This window comes from Phalacrocorax carbo, chromosome 7 (assembly GCF_963921805.1).
Source record: "Phalacrocorax carbo chromosome 7, bPhaCar2.1, whole genome shotgun sequence".
Lineage (NCBI taxonomy): Eukaryota > Metazoa > Chordata > Aves > Suliformes > Phalacrocoracidae > Phalacrocorax > Phalacrocorax carbo.
The window spans coordinates 42,737,975-42,764,205 of record NC_087519.1 but is presented as its reverse complement, the minus strand read 5'-3'; the positions used below and the strand labels follow the sequence as shown (position 1 = coordinate 42,764,205).

At 36.8% G+C, this 26,231-nt stretch overlaps 1 protein-coding gene across 1 annotated transcript in view; it reads right to left on the bottom strand.

Moving 5' to 3' along the window:
* SLC9A9 (solute carrier family 9 member A9) overlaps positions 1-26,231 on the bottom strand; it is a 222,819-nt gene that overhangs the window by 76,594 nt on the left and 119,994 nt on the right. Inside the window, exons 10-12 of the mRNA XM_064457666.1 lie at positions 25,657-25,770; positions 23,699-23,810; positions 17,964-18,117 (exon numbers count right to left, since the gene is read on the bottom strand). Of these exons, the coding sequence (XP_064313736.1) occupies positions 17,964-18,117; positions 23,699-23,810; positions 25,657-25,770 (380 nt within the window). The remainder of the gene's footprint in view (positions 1-17,963; positions 18,118-23,698; positions 23,811-25,656; positions 25,771-26,231) is intronic.

Sequence of the window (26,231 nt, the reverse complement as noted above, 5' to 3'; positions counted from 1 at the left end):
TGGCATTTCTGAATTCTTGAAATGGTCTTAACCATGCAGCACAGTGGCCTTTAGGGCTGAGGTCACTACATTCATAAGCAGATATATTGCAGCTGGTAAACTGAGTAAGCATTGGTAGGATTTTTTCATGTTTCCTCATCTAGAAGTAAATTTTGTAGGACAAAGAATGTTCAGTTAGCTGTAGCTGTCATATAAATATAGGAAAAAAACCTGTTATGAAATTAAAAAATGCTTTAATGTTATTTTTATTTTAGTTATCTATTTTCAGATTGGCTGCATACTCATTAAATTTTGCCAACTCTGGGAATTCACCTTCTTTTTACATTTGGAATTACAGACCAAGCTTTAAAAAGGAAGAACCTGTGGAAAAGTGTCAGACTGATTAAAAAGTTATGTACTAAAATGGAAGAATTTTGCCTAAATTTTCATTGTCTGATGTCTGCAGTGTCTACAATTATTACAAATGGCAGAGAAACACCTCTGCACATTTGTGTCAAAACACTCTTTAAAGCCACTTTAAATACAGGAGGATAAACAGTGGTGTCATTTGTGCAGACAATGTTCTAAAACACTGCTTAATGGAAAATTTAACTTTTCTTTTCTTTTACAACACTTTGCTTCTGCACAACAAAGAATGAAAAACAGACAGCCATTTTATTTAATTTCGTTACTCTACCATTAAAAATAAACCTCCATAGATTTTATGCTCCCAGTACAGTAAATACCAATTAAAGTGTAACAGTCTTCTTGACAGAGAATGACTATATGGAAGTGCTGGAAAAGTATGCTCCCCTTCATCATCTCCTTCCATGTTGTTTTTAATTTATGAATTGTTTTATTCCCCTGTAATCTTGGTCTCATTATTGCACTGTTTAGTTTAGACAGTGTGAATTTCTATTGACTTTGAATTCGCTTTTGCAATAAGTTTGCAAGTTTCCTTCAGAAACTTGGCCATCTTTACTGATTTCAGGCAATACACTTAGGTTTCATGTGGCTGTTTTAAATAACATTTAGGCCATTCATATAAAAACTTATTGTTTCCAAAATAGATACTGATCTGTAGTCACACTGTTTACAATGCTAGACAATGCAAAAACTGTTATTGATATAAATACGCATGCTCACAGACTCTCCAACTCTTTGTACTACAGAGGTTCCAGAGCAAAAGAATATTTTCTAGTGCAGTTAGCAAATTTGGACCAGATGTCATCCATGATAGTGTAAGTTCTGCTAGTCACACAGTGATCATGGAGCAGTATATAGCTTTGATAGAATCTTATTCAGTTTTTTTTTTCTTGTACTTAGGAGAGTTTTACTTGTAAAAGAGCAGCAAGAAATGTAGGTACTTTTACCTTAGTTGCTGTATTTATCCAGAATTGTAGGAACTGTCCTTATTTCACAGTATGCAAAATCCTTTTCTAGAGTTCAGAAAGTACAATAAATGCAAATGCTAGGCTTTTTTTTCTTTTTTTTTTTCCCTCGTGAATTCAGTAGTTTCACATTTTTAAATATGCATGACTTGGTAATAAATTTGGAAAGAATAAGAGCTTAAGTGAAATGTAAGTGATCCAGAAGCCCAAGTCTGGTGCCCTAACATAGGTGAAATTCAACATGTATACTTATATTTGCATTATGTCATGTTGTATTCAGAAGAATGTGGGAAATATCAGGCACTTATTCTGCATTTGCGATTACTTATTCTGGGAAAGCAAAGTTTTCGAATGTCAGTGCTAGCTTTTTCTTTTTGTGTCAGCAACTCAGCTGTGGCTACAAACCTCTTGATTCTGCTAATTCTATCCATCTGAAGTGAAAATTTTCCTAACTTTCTCTTTTTTTTTTTTGGTAATGAATTGAACTGAATTGGCATTTGCGTCTGGTTTGCACGGGGGTCGCTCCTAAACATGCGGTGTTTTGAGATTTTTATGCTGCCTGTAGTGGTCCTTGCAAGCTTTTTATGCGCACCCAGGAGGAGGGTTAGTCACCCCCTTGTTGAATAGTACTTATTAACTGTGACACTGTAGTCAAGGTTGATAAAACACTTTCATTTTAATTAATTAAAACCCTTATCTTTTTACGAGAGCATTTGGAGGCACTCTACAAAGCTTCTAGGTTTTGGGGTTTTGTTTCTGTGTTGTTTTTTTTTTTTTTTTTTTAATTTTTGTCGTCTTCTCCTTATAACCATATCTAGCCTGAGTATTAAGCCTGAAGCACCCAGTTGAAGTTGGCTGCCATTTAAAATGAGTGCAGGGGAAAAGGAGTCCTGGGAGATGAGATAGGGAGTATGCTATAAAGATTCATAGTTTTATTTCTGCTCTTGTGTTGCTTTGCAGTGTGTTGGAAGGTGTTTGCTGCGTTATGGTTAAGAAAGGGACTCTACTTCATTCCCATTGTGTTTTTGCCTTTTCGTAACAATAAGAATAAACTACTGTATGTAGCAACCATGAGCCAACATCTGAATTCAGGCAGTGATGACAATGAAAGCAATAGCTTGCATGAGGTAATGAAGAGGCAAAGTGAGAAAGTAAAGTGAGAAATTGCCTCAATCAGGAATCCCCAAAGCATATTATACTTCTGCCTACAGGCCAAGAAAATAAATGAATGTTATTATGACAGCCTGCACCAGCTGAGGATCTGTCCCCATTTATCCATTGCCACTCAGCTTCCCTGGGGCTCTAAGTAATTCTCTGTGGCTAGTGACTTCAGGCGTATGTGATAGTTCTGTTGGTGTATTCATAAATATGGGATACTTTGACATTGGCTTCAGGTTCTAACCTTACCAAACAGAGCAAGAAAACTTGATAGCTGAAAGGCAAGTCTAATGCTTACAATTCCACATGCCCCACACCCTAATGAATCAGTAAAGACTGAGAGACAGTACTTCTTCAATATAAAGGATTTGCCTTGTGTTTGAAGCATAACATTGGGATCCAGAGAGAGTACATATACAAGAGTTGAGTTGTAAACCACAAAAGCGGTGTTAATGTTTTAAAAGCCTTATAAAATGTAACTTTTCCTGTTGTCAAGAGAGAACACTTATTGACAAAATCATCAATAAATTAGGCTTTTTAAAAAGGATTTTGTGTAGGTTTTTGTTACGATGATTGCTGACAGTCTGTTTAGCTTGGTACAACTCAGTGTGGTAGAAAATACCCCAGGGAACTTGCTATCTAGAAGACAAAACTGGGAAACCAAGAGACACTGTGAAACTCAGAAAAGATTAATTAATTTTAAATTTTAAATGTATCACTGCTCCTTTCTGAGACATGCATCTTCTTTCTCTTGTAGTGCAAGTTGAAGTATATGTAATAAATTGGATTGAAAGCTGTGACATTTGCTTAATCTAAATTGGAGAACTTGTCACTTGTTTATAATTCAGATTTTCAATGTAAGTGATAGCAAAATGGCACTCAGCCATTATGACTTAGATTTCAAGGTGATAGGGCAATACAAAGAAATGCTCTGACAGAGAATCCAGTACAGTGTTTCTTTTTCCAGTATTGCACTGAGCACAAATAACAAAGGATGTAGGCTGCGGACTGTTTTCTGGAATTAAGTTGGGCAAATAGATGATTTTATTACTTATCAACATGAAAGCATTAACATAGTATTTCTGAAGATGTAAAAGAAGGAAATAATGCTACTTTTTTTGTCATTAAACTAAGACATGGTAATTGAACCAGATCTGGCAATTCATTATATGGGCTGGAAGTTTCTTTTAATACTTTCAGAATCAGCGAAAAGTAAAACCGTGCCCAAGCACCAGTTTCAAAAGGAATGTAAGCACTGAGGAGCCCAAAAGGAACCTGTTTAAAATGGGAGCTAGTCACACAAAGCCTGACACCTTCAGATCAATAAAGAACAGACAGATCTATGGGAGATAATGCAGTTCCACTGATTTCAGCAGGAAAAAATAATGATCTTTGCTGTTTTTTTTGAAAGCTTGGTCTTAATTAAATTCAGGTATATGTATATGTAAGGGTCACCAGTTTAGAAAGCATGTGAGCAATCATTCTTCTGTAGACTACTGAAGAGGGTACTGGAAGACCTGGATTCTGATATTTACTACACAGAACATTACTGTATTTTAGCTGATGACTCATTTTACATGAAACAAACGCTTGAACAGGAGCTGAAACCTCCCTAGTGAACACATTAACCGCTAGTCTCCAGAAGAATTTTATCTCATTTTCTGGTTCAGTTAATTAAAATTATTTTCTGCTTTCTTCATCTCATGGCTACATATGCATGCATGTGTGGCACTGGTGAGGTTTGGGCTAGAATTTCTCCAGAAAGGTGGAAAAGAGACATGTGAATCAAACAAGGCAGAGGAAGCAAACCAGCAAGTCCATTCCACTAGTTGATGCAGCAGGCAAAAGGAAGAGTAGAGCCTCTTTTGCTGTGTCTAAAATGAAAACAGAAGCTGCCACAGCATTTGTAGCAATTCCTTTGGGTGGAAATTATAAAAGCTCAGGGACTGGGCCAAATCAGGAGATTTGGGCAGACTACCTGAACCTACACTGTGATTCCTGACCAGGCTTAATGCACGTGGATAAATGAATAGCAAAGGCAGCTGGAAAGTTTCAAGGTCACAGTGTACGGCACCTTATCTACTTGTGAGATTAGTTCAGCAAAACATGTTTTTTTAGGATTGCTGTTTAGGGTATTTTACATAAACAACACTTTATATATGAACCTTTATATAAAGAGCTATTCTATATATTTATACAGAAAATATCTTGGATTTATAAAAACAGAATTTTATGCACAGTTTCAAGATTCCTTTACAAGTTATTTGTCATTAAGTAACAAAATGGCATATCTCTCTGAAGAAGTGAAAAATGCAGAAACTGATAATATATTTTTAAGTGCATTGAAATCAATTACTTCTTGCTGAGATGAGGTAATTTTCTCTTTTAAATCTCATAGATATACTGACTCACAAATCACTGTTGGACTGTTTCTGCACTGATAATTCACTATAAAAAGCCTGTATTATAGTGTAATTAGCTGTTTACTAAGTGCTAAAAGTCTATACTGCTATACAGAACCTTGGTTATTAAATGTCTGCTTTAATTAGCCTTTCATGTCCAACTAATTCTGGAACAATTTGATAGGTTTGTTATCAAGGGTGCAGAGCTTTCCTTCCACTCTGCATTTTAAGAAAGAACAGAAAGTTCAGAATTTCCAGAGGAATGTTTCAGGAGAGTTGAAAGTTTCAGGAAAGTTGAAGTCTCTTCTCTTCTGTTACTAAGTTCCTCTGCAAACCCATATACACCCATTTATACCAAAGTATGCTTTTATTTATATAATAGAATATTATATATAGAATATATAGAATATTTATATCACAGCCCATATACTGTACAAGACCATTAAGGTCTAATTCTCTTCCCAGTTAGCACCTTTTTCTTGTTGGAAGACAAAAGATGTTTTTTTCCCCCTACACCTCAAATATAGTTTAAAAATGGAATTGAATGTTCTTGTACTGCATGAAATACTTGACAGCAGAAAGGAAAACCACAGGGAAGCTTAAAAAGACCTGAGAAGTTTTGGGTTTTTTTAGACTGAGATGATATTCTGACTCAAAATGAAATTAAAACATTCATCCCTTCAAAATGAAACATTCATTTCATATTTTCTTGCTGAAGAAATTCCAATATTCTTTGTCAAGCAAAATGGGAGAAGAATGACCATACACACTTTGGAAATTAAGCACACTAACAAATGTGAAGAACATATTAATTTCATAGCCTTCTATTTTTTGGGCCAGCTGACAGGATTACACTGTGAGTTTCCAGAGCAATTATTTTGCAAAAAGCAACAGTATCTGATCAATAATAGAGTTAAGAGGTATCTTGATCAATACCTCTACAAAGAAGGGATATAAGATTCATAAGAGTAAATACAATAATTATTTTTGCTATAGCCAGTATTTTGTACCACATATTTATCTCAAATTTTTAAGGCTCAAATTATTTTTCTCTACCTTCTATTTACCCTCAAACAACACAGTTTTGGCATATCTTGAAGTCAGCTGGGTTTACGCTTGCACCAATTTAATTCTGGTGGACTAGTTAGAGATAGAGGTCTAAATTAACTTGGCATATTTTGGTAGAAAGTAATAAATCATCAGTTTTGTTTTAGTGTCCTAGATAATTAATCAAGATGTTCCCTAGCAGTATTTCCAGATAGATTTGTTTGATTCCTTATTTGTAGTTTGAATGTCTTCATCATGTTGACTGCTGCATAGAAGCTACCTTTTGTATGACAGGGAAATACATTTTAATGGAAGAAAAAAAATGATTGCGTGAAATGGAAGAAATTTTTTTTTTAATACTCAGACATAGATATATCAAAGCAACAGTATTTTAAAAGATAATGAAAGAAATATTTTAATTGACACAAATCCTGCTGGATGGATTCTATTACAAGCTACAGGTTTGTTTATAATTTTCTTGAAATATCTATAAACTTTTCTGGGTTTTTTGCATGTGGAAAATTCGTCTTATTATTTATTCCTAGTAAACTGAAAGGCACGAATCCTTCTTATTGCTGTGTAGTTCTCCCTGTCTTCTGTACCAAATATTCTAGCAATAAAAGCGTATCTTTCATTTCTTCCTTCCTTTTCTGTTTTCAATAGCCATGTGGAGCTAGAAATACAAGATATGTGAGGTGGGATTTAACTGTCTGACTTGTTAGGAGACACTGCCCAATATTAGACCCCCTCTGGCCAATAAAGACCAACAGAGTTGACAGCAGGAGTCAGGTACATGCCATGCACAAGTCACAATTACAATCCAAAATCTCCCATTCAACAGCTGCTCAGGACTGCCTTTCACAGTTGGAGTCAGAAAGCCCAAGTCCTCTCTATTTTGCTCTTTTTATTTTGTTATCAAGCACAAATGTTTATAAACCTTGTTTAGTATCATTCAGGCAAAATGCCATGGTGAATAACTCTGAGAGATCAAATGCACACCTTATCTTAGTGGAAAAGTATCTTGCAAATAAATGATAGGCATTTCAGGAGATCACTGAGATTCATTACCTGGACGATTTCTCATTTTCAGATGGAAATGAAAGGAAATTATCCAATTTCTCTTTTTATAATAACATCCAATATATTTAATGTCCAATTTCATACTGCTTCTTGATTTATAGCATTTACCAGGCTAATCATGCTCTAGCTACTCTTATAAAAGCAGCTATATATTAACCATTTCATCCTGGGTGTGCCCCAAGAACCTTTTTTTTTTTCCTCACAGATAATTTCATTTGTGATGCTGAACATTTTAGGGTTTGAAGCAGAATGGATTTCCCTAATACACCTTTAGTCAGGAATGCCAGACCAGTTCCATTCTTGTGGATACTGCATGTACACTATGGGTATACATATCCACAAATCCTGAGCTGGGGGCAAAGACCACTAGGCAAAGGGAAAGTATTACATCTAGCAATATTTTTGTATTAAAAAATCTTTAACCAGGATCTATAACAATGTTTTAGCCTGTGTACTACAGGAGATCAAAGGGAATGAAGTGATAAATCAGAGTCTGATCTTAGGCTCTCTGTGACCCATGTCACAAGTAATCAAGAGACTACTGTGCAAATTGCTCAAATGCTTAATCACAATGAGCTCTAATGGTCTTTCCAAACGTGAAATTTCTGATAGTGATTTATAGCGGCTAAATATCTTATAGCTGAATCTAAAGCTCTGCCTCTTCCTCTGTCCTTCTGGATGACTTGTTACCCGTCTACTAGTGGACAGAGAGTGACTGACAGCCACGCAGTTTCCTAAGTCAACCCTAAACAACTATTTTTCTGTCATACCCAGAGTACGGTCTGGGAGCAATGACAGGGCTTATCAGAAAAAGTAAATGTTTTGAAGATAACATTCCTTTGATAATTGTGGGACAGTGTCTTCTCTGAGCTGTTGTTTTGGATTGTCCGTGAACTCACACAAAAGCTTCCTTGTTAGTTTAATCTGAATAATTTTCAAGGTGTTCTTTGCAATTGTGAAACTTACTTTTTAAATAACAATGTACATTTTGTGATCTAAGAGCCTGCACGTATATCGGTAATATCCTAATGCTGAGGGAGAGCCAAGGGAGTCAGCATCATGGTTTCTCATGTATACGCAATTAGTGTTTGTTAGCATGGGAACATCCAAACTATCATCAGTATAAAAGATGCTAGGCAAAATTGTGTCCTTTAGACGTTCACAGGTGCAGATAGTTGGCTAACTGAAGACAGTAGTAATTTTCAAATAACTGCAGCATTTTTAGTTAGACTTGTAACATTAAATTACGGGTGTTTTTGGATTTCAGAGGGTTTTGCTAGGATTTAAGAGACTTTCTAGGCAAAGACAGTGTGATCTCTGTCAAAAGTGTGTATGGGTTAAAAGGAACTCAGTGGGCTAAAATTGGGCTCTCAACAGGAGTGTTTATTGCAGCATGATTTGAAATACTTGCTGTACTGCGGCTAAAGAGGAATATGACTCTGGAAACAAAGAGTGAGCTTTGTTTATTGGAGCTATTTCTGTTATTGAGGGGGAACACCACTTTGATTACGGGTATTCTAAAAACAAACCAAAACAATAAACAGTACAAAGTGCACAGAAATATAACAGTACTTGAAAATATACTGCCTTTAATTGAACTGTTTGCCTCTGTGTTGTGGTCACTCTCAAATTACAGTTGAAGATACTTAGGCTGACATTCTGTTTTCAATAGTAAATCAACAGATCCTTCACTTTCACTAAATTGTTTTACAGGACTCTAGAGGAAATATGACCCAAAGGAATACAGTTACAGAAGAGAGAATGTGCCAAGGTCAAGAGAAAACATTTAATTAAATCTCCTTTTCTAAACTGACCTTCCTTCCTCTTGACAAATGGTGAAAGGAAAATGTGTTCAAAGGAATACAAACAAAACAATTAAGAAGGTTCATAATAATTTATAACTATTGAATTATGAATCATCTGAAGATATGAACGCATGCTCTTGGCTGTTGAATTCAGAGTATCTCAAGGACTAGCTATGTTTCAGGAGGGACAATCTTTGTGTGCCTATGTGAGGCTGAAAAAGGAAAGCTAAGATACATTTACTCAGAGTAAACCTGTCACTTAATGTAGAAATAAATGACAGCAGTAAAGATCAAACTTCTATATTTATCTAGTTCATGATAAGTGACACTGAGGAGATGTACTATCTTATGCTCTTCTCTATGAGCAGTGCAGAATTCAGTGATGGAATACAAAATTCTGAGGCTCCTCTTAACCAGGCAACAGAATCGCTCCTCCTCACCTCGGCTGACTGCAGCCTCCTTCCCTGGATCAGCTATCAGGACACCGTTCTTTCAAGTGCAGTAGTCACATCTCACCCACGTAAGATTAGAGAAGGCATTGCTCCCCTTAGCATTAGATGAAACTGTCTAAATCAAACCTTTGAAAGTGACTTAGGAGCTTCAGCTCCCTTGAATTTCAATGTACTTGAAGTTTCTAAGCCACTTTTGACTACAGGACTTTGCAATATGGTGTAGAGCATGTGTTTAAGACTTATTATTATTTGTTTTTATGGTTTGGGAATTTACAGGAAATAGTTACTTTATCACTCTGGAAGTTCTAATACAATTAGAAGAGTCTCCAGATTCTCACAACTTGTATTTACAGTGAGAGATGGTATCTCAGGAGTTCAGGGCACTCAGTCACCTGCTGAGAAGCAATAAAAAAAGCCCCAGTACAGTTTGCATGTAAAGCTCTGGGGCAGGAGGTTGTCCAGCATATACAAATGCTTTCAGGTCAGTTGAAGGCTGAGACCTGTGTCACCTCTGCCTGAGTCTGCTGTGTTTGACCATCTTAAATCTCCAAATACCAGGTGCTGCCTGTCCTTTACCCATGCAGCAGACTATGGCAGGTTGTGTCTATCCGCAGTACTGAAAGGCTTCTTCCTCATTATCAGGTAAAGATGGATAGCGACGGAAGAAGCCTTACTTGAGAAGAATTTCCTGTCAAGGTAGAGGCTAGCATTTTATGGTAATGGCTTGATCAGTGAGTACAGTGTTGAGTAATACACAATTCTGGCCTTGTGCCCACAGCACAGCAGATACTGCAACTAGAGGCTGATATGAAAATAATGAGTTTTAACATTGCTTATATCTTCTTTAGATCACTTTTAAGCCAGTTTGTTATTGACCAAAGACTTCTGTTTAGCAAACATTGTAGGATTAAGCAGGGTAGCATAAGGGTCCCGTTAATATCATCACCTGTCCCACAGATCCCATTCATACAGATTTCTACAAATGTGGTCTTAAGAGAAGAAGATAATCTTCTCTTAAATCTGTTTTGACAAAGGAGGGTGAATACTGCTATCCAGATGCTACAACCATGTGATGGCAAATCTGAACTTAACTCTGGCAGAATTCAGAAATAGGCAGGCTTTTAGTAAGAAAGACTTGTATGTCATTATAAAAACAGGAGGAAAGTACCAATCTTTCTGTATAACTAGAAAGATATGGTAATGTAGGCATCACCATCCAACTTGTCTAAAACAATCTATTAATCCTTTGATCTAAAGTGCATCTTTAGATGTGCATTCTTAGGCTGTGGAAAAAGAAGGCTCCTGCTCAGCACCTCCTGTTCTGGAGCCCTGAGGCTCGGTCATATTTTTATCACCCTTTCAGCCCTTGAGATTTCTTACCACAACAGTTGCTTTACTAGATAAGGCAGAACTCATTCCAAAGCCCACAATATTGGGTTTTTAATTTGAAGGGCCTCTTCTGGGAAGCAGAAAGAACAGCTTTGGGAGCTTAAAGTACAGACCAAATCTGATCAAAGCTTCCTACTTGGCAGTGATGAGCGCTACCACTGTGGCATTGTAAACTGTCTTTCTGCAGCATCTCTCTGAACACAGCTGAACTCAGGGAATACTACTATAGAGTTTGGGAATATTGAAAAGAATATTTTTGTTACTTAAACAGTAGGGCTGTAATACTGGCCAAGGTCATGTTGTTACTCTAGTTGCTCTGTCATAAGCACAGAATCTACTCTACCAACCAGGGTGTTTTTGGTAGACAGCCGTGGTCACAAGCAGTCAAGCCATAGCAATTGGCCTCACTGCCCACCTGCACCCCTAATGTGATATTCTGGTAAACATACATGCTACCTTAGCCTTTGTTATTGGAGCAATGGATTAAATGTGCTGGATACTGAAGGAACCAAAATCTTGATTTCTTGAAAGAATATCTTATCCATGAAACATTTTTATTGTAAAGGGATACACTAGCATTGTCAATGACATTGAACTCTCCTGGTTCATGAGTTTTGGGTGCTCATGTCTGCTGAACGCTCAGTTGCTGTTGTATTCAGTGGACTTGCAGTATGGAAATAGGTGGGAGTTTAGGAGTTATCAGCGTTTTGATCTTCCAGCTTTTACACCATAACACTGAATAATGTTAGAATTCTGTATTCCAGATGTAATATAGTCAAATAGTTGGCCTTTTTTCAAAAGCATTTGGAAAATGTTTTAGATACACCCCTATCATATTTTTTTCCTTTTTCATTTATAAAAAAAGTGCTGTAGCCATACCACACGGAAACTCCCGCAAAAGAATATGGTCTGCTTATGTTTTATGGTGGAATGTCTAAAAGTGGAAAAACAAAAAATCCAAGTCAAACTTTAACAACTTTCCTTAAAAAAATTTACTTTGCCAAAATAGCAGTGTATTATATGGGTTGGTAAGAAGTCTTCTAATAGGCCTTTCTGCAACTTTTAGTCTGAGTTCTTATGTTTTGTCAGTGTTATTCAATGTAGATTTAGCGTCAAAATAGAAACTGGTAAAATACCCTATACAGAGTATATATTTGGGGTGGTTGAATGATTCAATCTATGAAGAATAAATACAAGGACCCTTGAGGCAACTCTTTTGACTTTGGTGGCTTCATATCAGTGCTAAAGATATGTCTGTGTAGTCTGTAAATTATTTTTCCTTTCCTTCATTGCTGTAGGTCTGGATAGGGGGTTACTGCATGCTTGACCCTTGCAAACGAGAGATTTTTTTTTTTTTAATGCTGATAACAAAATCGCTCCCAGTTTACCTGCACTCCACTTCTAGCCATTCAGCATTGTTTCCCATACAAAACAGTCTCCACAGCAATAATATCCCTTTTGCTTATGTACTCATTTCAAACAGATCTGAGGACTCTTCATTTATAGAATGTGAACCCTCTCCTCTTATTCTTGTTACATGCATTAGACTGTTTTTTCAGTCATATTTTTTACACTTGATGCATTTCTATGTTTTCTGTTCTCAGAGGTCACTGACTGTATTAAAGTGTGCTGTATTTATGCCAGTGTAATGTGAATGAATGATCAGCTGCTGTTCCCCACCTGAGACCACCTGGCTCCATCGATGCAAATAAAGTTTTGGAAGAGTATAGCCTTGACATTTTTAGGTTTAGTTTTGCCTAGGTGGACAAAAAGAAAGCTGTTTGTAGAATAAATCTGGAATCTGAACAGTGAAATGAATAAGCAGAACTCTGGGAAACCTCTGGAAGTGAATCTGAAAGTTTGGGTCAATTAGAAGTTAGGGAAGGCAATAGTTGGATATTAGAAGAATGGTTTGTTTTGATAAATTTCATTTCCTGGGTTGGTGTTTTCTCATAGAATAGTGCAATAAGGAGATGCTCCTGCTGAGAATGTGCATTTGGACAGCTTTGGTTATCCCCCAAAATGTGGTATGCTAGGTCTCTGGCATTAGTATTTAGAGAAAGCTGGAGGTCTGGAACTGGATTTTTAGGTCAACTAGAGATGGCATGTTTTTAAGGGTATCCAGGTGCATAGATGTAGCTAGTTTCTAAAATACATACCAAAGGTAATGGCCAGATAGGCACAATACTAAAAGTTAGTATTCAATGCCACCTAGTATTTACTTAGAATATGGAATAAAAAGCTCCTTATTCACTGAAGGACTGCTGCAAAGAGATGCACAAAGAGTCTGGAAATCCCCTGACAAACATTTACACAGGAGGTGATGATAAACACACAGGACCTAATACCTAGCACAATGCATTTATAGGACATGTTTTATTAACAGCTTTGTATTTTTGCTCTGCCTGTCAGGAGGATCCTTTATCCCCAAACCTCTCATTGCAGATTTACTGTAAAATGTAGCTTTCTATTTTTAATCAGAATATGGGAAATGAAGGGAGATATATATCCAAAAGCATTAGCAGGTAGTACTCAACATCTCTGAAGATACATTTATTGAATACTTCAATTTGACTGTGAACTCATGCTTAAATGGCTATCTTTGTTTTGCTGTTGATGTATCATTGTATTATTCTTATATACTGATGCAGGTTTATTCATTGTCTGCCAAGACCAGTATACTGTAGTCCTTTCACATGGGGAGTAAAGGCAATTTTTTTTCTAGTTGTAACTCTCAGATAAGCCAAAAGACAATGTATTATTTAGGAATGTGGTGCAACCAATTCTGCTCTCAGAATGCCAACTGATTACACTGTAACAGACTGTGCTTGTTTCTCTGTGCTCAGAAATGTTGTTTTACTGCACTGGACAACTGGGAACATTTAAATAGGACCCAATTTTCAGAAAGGGAATGCTCAACACTTCCTGAAACTCAGAGTTTCAGCAGTTTAAAGGAGGAGACAGATAAAATAAATAAGACATTTCTGAAAATGTATGTCTCATTCTTTTAGAACAAAGTTAAAAGATATTCAGACTTTGCCAAGAATTCTAAGACTGATTTTTAAAGCTACTCTGTATGGGTAAATATACTAGTAAAATAATGAGAATGATTGGTATGGATTTATTTTAAAACTGTATTTTGACTTATAGAGACATGTAGACATAAATTGTGCCATTAGCAGGTCAGATTTCCCAGGCTTTAAGAACCTTTCTTAGATTTAAGCTATATTTTAAGTAGGAGTGTACATTTCAATATAATTTGTTAAATGAAGGGACCTAGAATTGTGAGCCCTAACAAACTGGGGTGAACTCCTTGGATCTGTTTAAGCTTCTTTTTTGCAAAAGGTTTCAGCACAGCAGGCCTCTGCAACCTTAGAATCATAGAATTATTAAGGTTGGAAGAGACCTCTAGAATCGTCAGGTCCAACCATCAACCTCACACTACCATGGTTCCTAGACCAAGCCCTGAAGTGCCACGTCTACACATTTTTGAACACCTCCAGGGATGGTGACTCCCCCACCTCTCTGGGCAGCCTGTTCCAATGCCTGACCACTCTTTCAGTACGGACGTTTTTCCTAATATCCAATCTAAACCTCCCTTGGTGCAACTTGAGGCCATTCCCTCTTGTCCTAACCTCATGAGATAGTGGAGTGATATTGCTGCATTAAATGGGAGATGGAGCCTTTTTCAGTAGTGCATGGTTAGTTTTGATAATATATCTTACTACATGTTTTGGCAACAATTTGCAAGTGTTGTATAAGCCATACATATTCCTAGAATAGATCAGCTGTTAGTTATCTCTGAGGACACATCTTCATCTTTTCTCTAAAAATGGAGTGACAGATTATATTTACATTAAGTTGAATTTTAACTGGAAAAAAAGAAAAGCAGATCTGATGCTATTGCTGTGAGGAGAGGTGGAAGATTATGGCAATTCCAGTTATGGAAACAAAGACTGATTTTTCAGAAGAGTATTACTACTATTATTTGAAAGTTGTCATTGTTCTATCCCCTTATACCCTGTTGATATACAAGGAGTCTTGGTCACCATTATGAGAATTTCACAATGTAAATTATGGAGAGTGTGATAAATCATTGAAACATAGTATAATAGGTAGATAATAATATACTGTAAGAAGGCTGTACAGATCTTGAATACTGTCTTTTACCTTGACTAACACTGTAATGCATTATGGTAGAGCAAATGGTAAATATATTATTAGTTATTTGTAATTTATGTTTTTTTTTACTTTGACTTAATGGATGATGGATTTATTTATATTTTAAAACCAAAATATGGATAAGTTGGTCTACAACATATAAACTCAAGCACTTATTACTAGGATGAGACTAACTTGATCAACCCTGAGGAGCTGAGAGCTGCATCTCCTGAACTACTGATAGGAATTGTAGCCTGTTCCACATAGCTAGAGTGGGCAAAATTAAAATGTATGTGAATAAGATTCAGTTAATCCAAATAGACTCAGAAATCACATGTTCCTGTTTATTATCCTCTGAATGCCTCCTGTTCAATAAAATACACTGCCTGCTGGATAATAATTTTATGATGAAATGGTTAATTGGCAAAAAAACCCCCAACTACCCAGCACTCAGCTTTGGACAGTTATTCACTTGATCACTGTATTTTTTGACCATTCCCGTCTCCTGAGAGGGTTTACCTATATGGCAATTCGTAGGTTATGTAGGGAAATCCAGTGTTGTTACTGTGACCTTAAAGCACCCACTCATATGTAAGTACTTAATTTTGACAATGTGAATAACTTTATTTCTAACTGTTTAGATTAACTGACCTAGCACACTGCTTTGGATTTGAACAAGAGTGGTAACTCTGGTTCCGTAAAGCACTGGGGAATTGCACAGAAGTGGTTTCAGACTGCCCTGGGATGGTGCTTGATGTAAGTTCGTATCAACTGAACACTTAAGGGCCAGTGTGAGACCAGTTGTCGTCTTCTGTACTTACAGATGCTGTTGCAGCTTTTCACTGGCTGCATCCCTTTCTTCTGTAACTGATGACATACCAACCCATTCCAATGAGTCTCTTCATGGACAATCATAATTTTTGTACTCATAACACAGTTTCCCTTGGCTTTGTGAGCTGAACCCTTCAAACTAGCATGAAAAATACAATCTCTTCTAATTTTATAAAAAAATTGTGGGGATAGATGCAGCTCAGAATTGCCATTCAGGCACAGGTCCGAGCATACTGGGGGGGAGTACACCAAGCCAGGTAGTGTAATTCAGAGCAGTCCTCATAACTCAGGAAACCCAAGCCTGCTAGAATCCATGCAAGTATCAATCAGTATGAATTCCCACCACTTTTAAATACAATTACTTAGCAAAATTACTTAAGACTAAAATGACAAATGCTGGTAGCTAAGGACAAAATTCCATACTGAGGTGTAATAAATTATAGGCAGTTAAATATATTCACTAGAAAGGGAAATCAGAGCCTCGAGATACATTTGTAATTAAAGACATCTGTTTAAAGTTTTATCTCAGTTTGACCACTCACTCATAATTTATGAAGCTGTATGTTCTGATGTTGAGAAATTAAGTGGGAACTGTGAACCTAATAGCTTTATAGAAAGAAAATCTATATCCCAGCTACAAAACCAAATTATTAGATCTGCCTGGCAGATCTGCTGGCATTCTGAGGAGATCCCCAGAGGTGTGCATTTCAGATGACTGTCTACTTTCAGTGTCCTTGGTAAAATCTATTGTACAGATGAGTAAAGAAAGAAGCACATGCTTGTATTCCATGGTGTATAAATATGAGAGTCAGCCTCTCACCTGTGGTCTTGTGGGCCTTCCCACCTGTGGGTATTACTAAGTAGCAGAAGAAATGCCATTGCATCTAAATAAATTGCTTGTGTTAGTGAAAGCATTTGACAATGTTAATTTAAAAATTGCCTAGAGAGCTAGACCAGGACAGGCATCTAGTGACCTAAGTCCTTAGACTAGATACATGACTGCTGCCCACCTCTTTTTTCCTTTACTGTATTCTCAAAATTATTCCTTAATCTCCCATTATAGTAATCCAAACCAATTTGGTCCACTCTAATGAAAATATCCCTTCTCACCCGCATTCCTGTTGCCATATAGAGCAAGTCTATTGACTGACAGTGAAAAAGTGGCAAATCCCAGAAAGATGGCTGATAGCAGCACAGTGTATCCAAACTGTAATGAACTTGATTGTATTGATGTTATGGGACATAAGAGAGATGTCATGAAAAAGAATCAACTGTCACGGAAATAGTAAGCGCCCACATTGCATATGGATGCCTGCATTTTATGTTTGTACAGTACACTTGTATGCTAGTCCTTATTTTGTCTGCAAGCTTTTATCTATGTTCTTTGTTAAAGCTCAAATTTAGCTATCTTCAGCTGGTATTTTATAGCAACAGTCTGACATGGAGGTTTGTTAATCAGACATCATTTTGTAAACAAGGAAAGCATATGCTATATATAGAATAAACAATAAGGAACTGTGAATTACAAGCCTATCTTGATACTGAGGTTTTCTTTAGTGATCTTACGAACCATGGTGGTGAGTTCTAAATGGATTATGAAGTAACCAGAACTTGGCAATAGCATCACACTCTTAGTGTTAGAAGTGGGGTTTCAAAAAAGTATACTTGTCAGGACACTACATTTAAATTAGATATTCTTTATTCCAGCTTCCTACTTCCCTCTCTTTTCTCATTTCATCTCCCTTGTTATTCATTGCTGTCCGTGAATATGAGTGACCAGGAAGTAATTTAAGAAATAATATAGTGAAGGAGCATATATAAATCAATGAGTAATGAATTAATGGCTGAATGATGCACTAATGCAGGCTGATTTTCTAGTATATTCACATTATAATCAGAAACACACTATTTATGATGTTTGTGTAATAAATACACATTTTTAGATGAGGGCAAATCTGTCTTTATAGCTCTTTCTTTAACAGTGAGGAGGACACTGCTAACATTTTCAGTGTTTAAAAGCAACAGTAGTGAAACAAACTCTTAGAAAATAAGAATGGGTCTGGCCTTGGTCCAAACCCATAACGAACTTGGGAAGAACCTGTTCATTGTGGTCTGGAGCCTCTACTAGGTAGCCAAATACTTCCTTTGTGCTTGTAAAACTCCATTAAAAAGCATATAAGTAAGGCTTAAAAGCTGTAGGAATTCAGTGATTGATCTATAGTGATTATATTCTATTTTGATGGTTAATATTGTAAAGAGAGCACCAACCTGATCTGAAGCCACGTGAGCATTGGTGTTGTGCCCCCACCAAATACCCAGACTGTGAAAAACACAATAAGCAGTGCTGTTGTAAACATCATCTGTTTGGGTTGGGATTCTGTGTCTCGAATAGCCAATGCGAATGCTATTGCACCACGTAAACCTAAAAAAAAAAAAAAAAAAGACAAGAATGATGAACTTAATGTGATGGAAAAACAGAATTTTACTCTTTTCAGCCCAAACTCAATCCCGAGGGCAGAGGAAATTTTCAGACCATGATCATAATTATAAAATGCTGATTTGTGCTAATTGAAAGGATGGTGCTTAATGCAATCGAAGCAACTTAGCAAAAGTGGACAATGAAACTTCTCTCATATTCACATAATCACACATTTGTTTTTCATCCACTGAATTCTTTGTCTTGAATAATTGCAAATTAAATTATTAGGAAACATGGTATTATTGGTTTGACGGTTGGACTTGATGATCCTAGAGGTCTTTTCCAACCTTAATGATTCTATGATTCTAAATAGTAATCTGGACTTTATGCACATTAAGAAAGAAATCTGCTCCCTGTGTTGTTTTACTGACTTCAGTGGGACTAGTCATGAAGTCAGGTGCAAGTGAGAAAGAGAGTTGGCATTAAAATGCCAAATAGGTACCCAAATAGGCTACCCATTTCTTGCTTGAAAAATTGGAAAATTTCTTTAAAATTTTTTTGAAAAATCTTTCAATGTGCTAAGAATAGTCAGAAAAATTATGACTTAAAAACAACAATGTAGATTTTTAGCTCTTAGTGTACTTGAAATATTATAATAGTTATAAAATTATACACCCACAGAGATTGAATAAACAAAAACTTACAAATGTGGAGAAAACAGCTAACAGTGAGTTTAAAAAAAGCCCCACAGGTAGTAATAAGCTAACTAAATGGGTCCTCACAAAGTGGCACATTTAAAAAAAAGAGGGGAAATAAAGCCTGCTAGTGCATCCAGCCCTCAGGTTGCATAATACAAATAATACTCTATATTTTCCAGTGCTTTTCATTTATCTATTTAAATTTACTTTACTGTTTTCTAAAATGAATTCCACAAAGTAAGTGTAGCGAGCAAAGACATTGCATGTATACAATACGTACTGAATCCAAAAAGTACTTTTTAAGTATTGAGAGATTAATAACTAAACCTCTTGTAAGGCACTGATGCTATATGCAGAAACATTTAATCAACTTCTAAATGCAGCTATTTTTGGTGTGGAACTCTAAAGCTCTCTAAGATTATATAGCTAGAATGTGAATTATTTGGTATAGAAGGTTATCCACAGAACAACACAAAACCACTTCTGCAAGGAAATACCAGACTCTAGTTACGCTACCTGAAAATGGTCAGTGGCAGCAGGTTTAAAATCTCTGCTTTTATGAAAATACCATTGTAGTCAACAAGTGGGCTTGTCCTTGACTTTGCTTTTGTGTAAAAGACATCTCTAAGGATACACATGCTTTACCATTTTCTTATGGGGAAAAAATATCAGCTCATTTTAAACATGTATCTGAGGAGGGAATGAACCACTATTGAAATGGTCTTTTTCCAGTGGTTATAGTAGTAATCTAGATCACTAGCCCAGATTAAATGCCTAAATTATTGGTGGCTACATTTTGGTGGAAAACAATGCTGCTTTCCACAGCTGTTTCACAATTGTATGTGCAATATTAAATCTAGAACATTTCTTTTGGTAAGAAGGAATATTAAAAAAAATTTGTTAATTAACATTGTCATTAAGACACACAACTTCCTGAGCACTGGACTGGGTATTCTTCAGTTTTGAGAAATGGTGAGTGTTTTCACTGCATTTTGTATTTATAAAATGCTCAACGTGGTCTATAAGAGTTAATTCAGCTCCAACTGAAAACATGTCTAAAGTAAAATAAATAATCAAACAAAGCACTTGCTTCCAGCTAAAGCAGTGGGAAGCAGATGAAGATAACCTAAAATGTAAAGACTCGATGAGAAGCAAGGAACACTATTACATCTATCAAAATACATTCCAGGTAACAACATGAAGGAAGGGGATTTTAACCTCAGAAGATGGTAAGACACTGAAATAGACTGAAGATGAGGAAGGTTAGGTTTTCTGTAACACCTCAGGGAAAAATCCCAACAAAGCACTGTGGAATGATTGGCTCCAATGGACATTGGTACGCCAGCTACCCCTGGAGAGAGTGGCATGGCAGAAGGAAAATGCTCTGATGAACCGTTAGATTCTCTCCCCTCATCTTTCAGAGGTGCCCAACTGACAGCAGCTCCTCATCTATGCTCTGATCCATTGATCCTTTGGGCTCTGTAACAGATTTCCTACCAGATTTTTCCGTTAGCTGTGCCAGCCACTAGGGATTAATCTTTAAGAGGTATTCTTCAATGTGTCAGGGCCTCCAAAGAGAGCTACCCCCAGGGTTAAGCTTCAGAGGCCCACAGAATAGAAAAGGTGTGTCCTACTGGGCTGTCATCAATCCTTTGCTCACACTCTACAAACAGACGTCACTCTAAGCTCATCCCTTGGGATGAAGAGCCTTTCAGGGCGGTACTGTTTCTGCGTGGGGAGAATTTGCCAGGAAAGGAGACTTTCCGTATGTAGATCTGATGTTTGGGTTTCAACCATAGTTCTTTGCTCTTTTCTTCCTCGCTTTCTTTTCTCTTTAGCCGATTTCTTTTCATAATTATCTTCTTGGAAAGGTTCACTTTGACACTTTCCACCACCACGTATGTGTGAGTGTGCAGATGTAAATGCCTGCACAGCAGCTGCCTGTACACTGGCATTCTTTTTTGCTTTTCTTCTGCATTTGTGTTCCACCCATTCAGACTCTACTGCTGCTATAATGTCTTATATTAACAGCAACCACCCCTGTAGCACTGTGTCCCACAAGCCTCTCTCTTGCTGATTTATATGCTGTCAAAAAGAGAAAAAGCACAGTAAAAAGTAAATAGAGATATTGGAAGAGTGGAAGGTGCAGTTCTGTAGCTGTGAAACAGTCCCATCCTGGTCATGTGACAGTAATGCCCAAATATCAAACATATTATTGCCATTAATGAGTCCATGTGGATCCATTTAGTTTCCTTCCCTTCTATTTTTGTTACCAGTTAAAGGCATCATAGCAGGGTCTGAACTGAAATGAGGCTTTTTTTCACGCAGCATAGACGACTAGTGTATAGTGATAGCTCCCTTACAATTTAAGACATTAAAATATTTCTTTTTCACTTGAGCAGAGACTGCTGGCCTGCTCACTTTAGTTGATGTTGAACTTAATTTTAGAAGCTCAGGCTTAATTATACAAGGACTAATCTAGTTTTGATTTACAATGGAATATTATCAGGAATCATGATTAAACATAGTTGTAAAAGTGAATCCACCTGCTGTAATGTTTTGTTAGAGGAGTGGCAGAAGCAGATGAAGAATGTAATAAATCAAAATGCTACATAATCCACTTCCAAGCCTAACTCTTCCACCTTTCTCAAATGTATTAGTACTCCTCAAGAATTAGAACTTAATGATTTCAGTACAATTCTTTGCAGAGCAAGGTATACTCAAATGCTAATCAACAACGTACTTGCCTGACCGTAATTGCTTTTTTCAGACTTTGATAATCATGGTGATTATGGCAGTAAAACTTAGTAAATAAAGCAGTAAATGTTTGGTGCATTTCATAATGATAACGTGAAAAACAAAACTATCCCCAAATTCATTGTTTTCTATGTGCAAGTGTGTGATGCTGTGGTAAGTGAAGCCCAGTTTTCCCCATGATCGACTAGAACCTGATGCTATACCACAGCATTGCTGCTGATTTTGTGTAGGCAATAATCGTCTTCCTCCAAAGTCAAATTCAATGCCTTGTTTACTCATATCAGAAATGTGTCTCTCTTCTGCCAGTCATTGTCTTCTCTGTTTATCACTATATACGGTATGATCTGTTTATAGTAAATAAGAATGTTATTGGTAACGAAGTGTAAATCTCAGTGCATATTAAAAAGTACAATTACACAGAAAATCTATACATCCTAAGCATTCTGTGAAGTGTGAAGCTGCTGGCAGTGTGAGAGGCAGTCAGTCTTTATTGTTCTACTTGCTCATGATGCCATTTACTTTTTTTATAATGTTATAAAGACAATTTTCTCTACAAAATAGTGTTTCTTTGGAAACGGTTAAAAATTACTTTTCTGACTGTTTTAACATTTACATTTTAGAAGTTTCTGATACTACTAGTTTCAGTTGTCAGCTGCCAGATTGGACTGAAAAGCTAATGTGTGAGCGTGAGTTCTCACGTTCAGTTGTTGGCTGCAGGCTAGTTTCTGCTCCTAGTTCTGTGGAGAATGAAATCTGACTGGAGAAAATGAGGACAGAAAAGTTGAAGAATAAGATATCTTTTAGAAGATCTTTTTTTTTTTTACTCTATACTTAATGTGGTGAAAAATAAAAGCAAAAATGGAGTGCAGAAACTATTTTTTAAGCTGTTGTCTAGTTGGCCACCTGCTAGCTCTACTAGAGCGATCTACATATACATCTTACATAGCTAACAATTGTAGGTGAGCAGGAGGTCTGAAAGCTCGTTCCTAATGGATGTATGTCATCATGTCTCACTACAATCTGGCTGGTATTAACTGACATTTTCAATGGCAGCTTTTAGCAGAAGGATTGAATGGATATAGAAATAAACTACTGTGTTGCTCTCTAGAGAGGTGGAATTATATAGGCATAAATGAGGCACCCTGATGTGGGGTACTCCTGATGAGGAAGCTTGAGATATGGCACATTGTATTTTACTTGTTATCTAGCTAAATAGATCAGTGTACATCAAGGCTGTCAATCAAGAACTTTTAGCCATAAAAATTTTGAATAGATTTTTGTATAAAAAGCAGGAAAATGAAGGAAAAAAAAAAGGGCTGGCTTTCTAACTTTAGAAAACTATTTCATAAATGGCATTGGGCAATCTGGGTTTCTGTCTTATACTGAACAAATATTCTTGGCTTAAAAATGAGTTTTTCCTAACTGGCATCAGAAAGTCAAGTGGAGGTATTTCTAGCTTGTGGAAGTCCAAAAATACAGAATCCAGCTGAGATTTTAACAGTTCAGGGGATGAGGCACAAATTGGAGTAGAACATGGCTCCCTCTTCTGGATTCATTTAAAAAAAAATTATTCTACAAAGTTAAGCGGGTTAAAAATAAACAAAATCTGAATTTGGAAAATAAAGTACTTAAATATCAGGCTGGAATATATATGAAAAGGTCTGTGGAATTAAAGTTTTCTAGTCTCATGTTTCAAAGTAAAACCATTCCTGAAGTTAAAGGAAATGTCAAAGACTATGTCTGATTTGAGTATCAGTACTAACACCTTTAAAGTTGGATATTTATTTGCTGGTATGTAAGCATACTGTCAGGTATACTACAGGTGCCCCTAAAACAACACAACATAAAAACATGGTATTCCCAAATTGGCATGGAAGTGTAGAGGGGTGGGGGACAATGGGTTGAAAGACTGGCTTCCTGGGTGGAGGGTTTCCAAAAAAAGTTAATTAAAATAGGTTGACAGCCCAGTGAAGTTGATGAGAACACATCCATTTGCTTTGGTGGCTTTGAAGAGACTATCTTGAGTTTTAAGAGAATGACTTCTTTGTGATGTAGTTTTTTCTAGTGATAAATTACTATCTTTGTCAGTTGTTAAATGTGGACAGGAAGAACACCAAAATACCACTTACCTGAAAACATCATCATGTGCTGAAAGTTCCTGGGAATCTTTTGTTTTCGACCCAAATTCAAAAGGAAGGAAAGTGGGTATATGTTGCAAGCTCTTGCTACAAAAACTGCCATCTAAAATGTAAGATGTTGAGGAAAATGGTGGAGGGGCTACTGACAAAACCAGAGCTTTTAAACCCAATATTTCTCCAAAGTTATTTTAAAAATGTAATTAAAATTAATATCATATTATCTTATTTCATATTTTACATGTCAGATCCTTCTGGTTCCAGTTTCATTATAAAACTGTGCAGTGGCAGAGATTGTCTTCCCCAGACATCCTGGTTTTATATTCATCATTATATATCCCACTTCAATCACTCTACTTTTACTCATCACATTTGTATCACATGTGACTTCATCTTCAGTCCTTCAGTAAAATGCCTGCCATCAATTGCAGAGATGGCATTATCTCCTTGAGCTGTAATTTGCAAAGAATAAATGTACTTTTGGACATGATTACTTTCTTATTTCCTTGACAATTCAAATTGTCTATATCCAGAAGTCTTTGAATTTTTTTTCCTTTGGAGATTTTTCAAAACGAGTTCTTTATTGCCCTTCTGTGGAACGATCACAAAAGTTGCCTTAATTAGAAACATGAGGCTATTTCAGATTAAAAAAAAAAAGACAATCTGAGCTCGTTTTACCAGGTTCTGTCCTCCCCTTGTCTTGTGTCCTCTTAGGGCTTAACTATGGCACTCTTAGTCTGAGACATGCTGTGGACGGTAGAATAGATGAAGTGCTTGAGTGGCAATGGCTGTATATGTCATACCTGCTGGGCCAAGAGCTGCTTAAAGCTCCCATGGACTTGGGAGATCGTGCATTAGCAGTGGTTGCTTCAATGCCCTGTGCTCAGCTGTCCAGTGCAACCCTGTTGCAGTCTGTTGGCTCTTAGTGAGAGGCAATTATAGAGCCAGGTCCCTACAGTGCTCTGCAACACAGTCCCCATCTGGGGTGTTGAGTGTTGCTCTCACATTCAACTGTCTTCCCATGCTAGGAGTGCAGGAAGCAGTACTGCGCTTGCCTTGTGGCGGTGGGGTGCAATAGGCTCTTGGGGTCCTCCCTGCCATCTAACCCAACCTGTAGCGAAGGGAGCTGTGATGCAGTTCTTATTATTAATTTGAAAATTACGTATAAAAATTACTGCAAGTAAACAGTATGATCCCAAGCTTCAAAGCTATTACAGTTCATCAAAAAGTGGTAAGCAAAGGGCTGCTGCTCTGAGCCAAAAAAACCCATTGTGTAAATTGTCAGTATCAAAAGAATCGATAAAACTGTACAAGTAAGCAACAGATTTGTTGAGAAACCAAGCAGAATTAAACAGACACACTCTCTTTGTATCAGTCTCTTAGGCACATAATGGTGTAAATATATCCATGTACACTAGAGGTATCAAATACAACGAAGGAAAGATCTGAGCAGTGCAGAACTGTGTGCTTCTTAAGGACTTAGTATACTTTAAGTAGATTTGGGGAAGTTCTGCATGTGGCACATATGCTGTCTGGAGGCAGACCTACAGTTTGGGGATCTGCACTGGCTCCAGACAGGCAAAAAGATTTTGTGTGCCTACACCTGTCTCCACAGATGTGTCCCAACACACATCCCAGTTTCCCACCATACTTGTAAATCAGTGGCAAAAGTTCCCCAGCTGGTTTAAAGCTATTTGCCTCATAGCAGATCTGCAAAACAGCAACTGTCAAAAGACCAGGTGCTTACCTGTATTGAGCCAGTTACTGAGATACATGTAATAAAGATGATTGCCTTTGGACTTGACCAAAAATTGGTTTTTAGTGTTTAAGGAACTGATTGGTTTGCTTATCGACTTTTTTTTTCCCCCATGTGGAGCACGCATTCTTTATATATATAAAACAAGATATATATAAATGTACATAGATATATACTTCTTTAAAGCAAAGGATACAAATGCACCAAATATAAAAAGAGCATTGAAGATGTGATTTTGAAATGTGAATAGTGCGAGTCCCATGTAACAGAAGATGACATTCTCAGCCAAAAAATTCATGAACTCGAACAACTTAAATGAAAGAGAAAGAACATAATTATGACTTATGTCTGTAATTAACTACTGTTTATCACCAGGTTGCCTTGGAATACAGAGCTGTTTAGAAGAAAGGAACAGAAATCACACCTTTTTCAAGCGTGGATTTTAAAACCATCTAATTTGCTATACAGTATACGTGGTGTCTTTTAGCTTTAAAAATCATAGTTGCTTGCGTGTTTTTCTCTGATTTCTGTAGAAAGCTTGACATAGATAACTGATAAAATGCATAAACAGCAAGTAAGTTATACAGGCTTCAATGCAAACTGTAGGGAAGCTGAGGGAGTTTAACTTCACTCATGTATACACAGGTGAGCCTGGGAAATGAATCCTGCTTACACAAGTGGCTATGCATAATACAGTACTGGGTATGGGTACACTAATGCCAAGAGAGGGAAAAAAAAATCCTAAATGGACTTCTAAGAAAATGTGCCTTT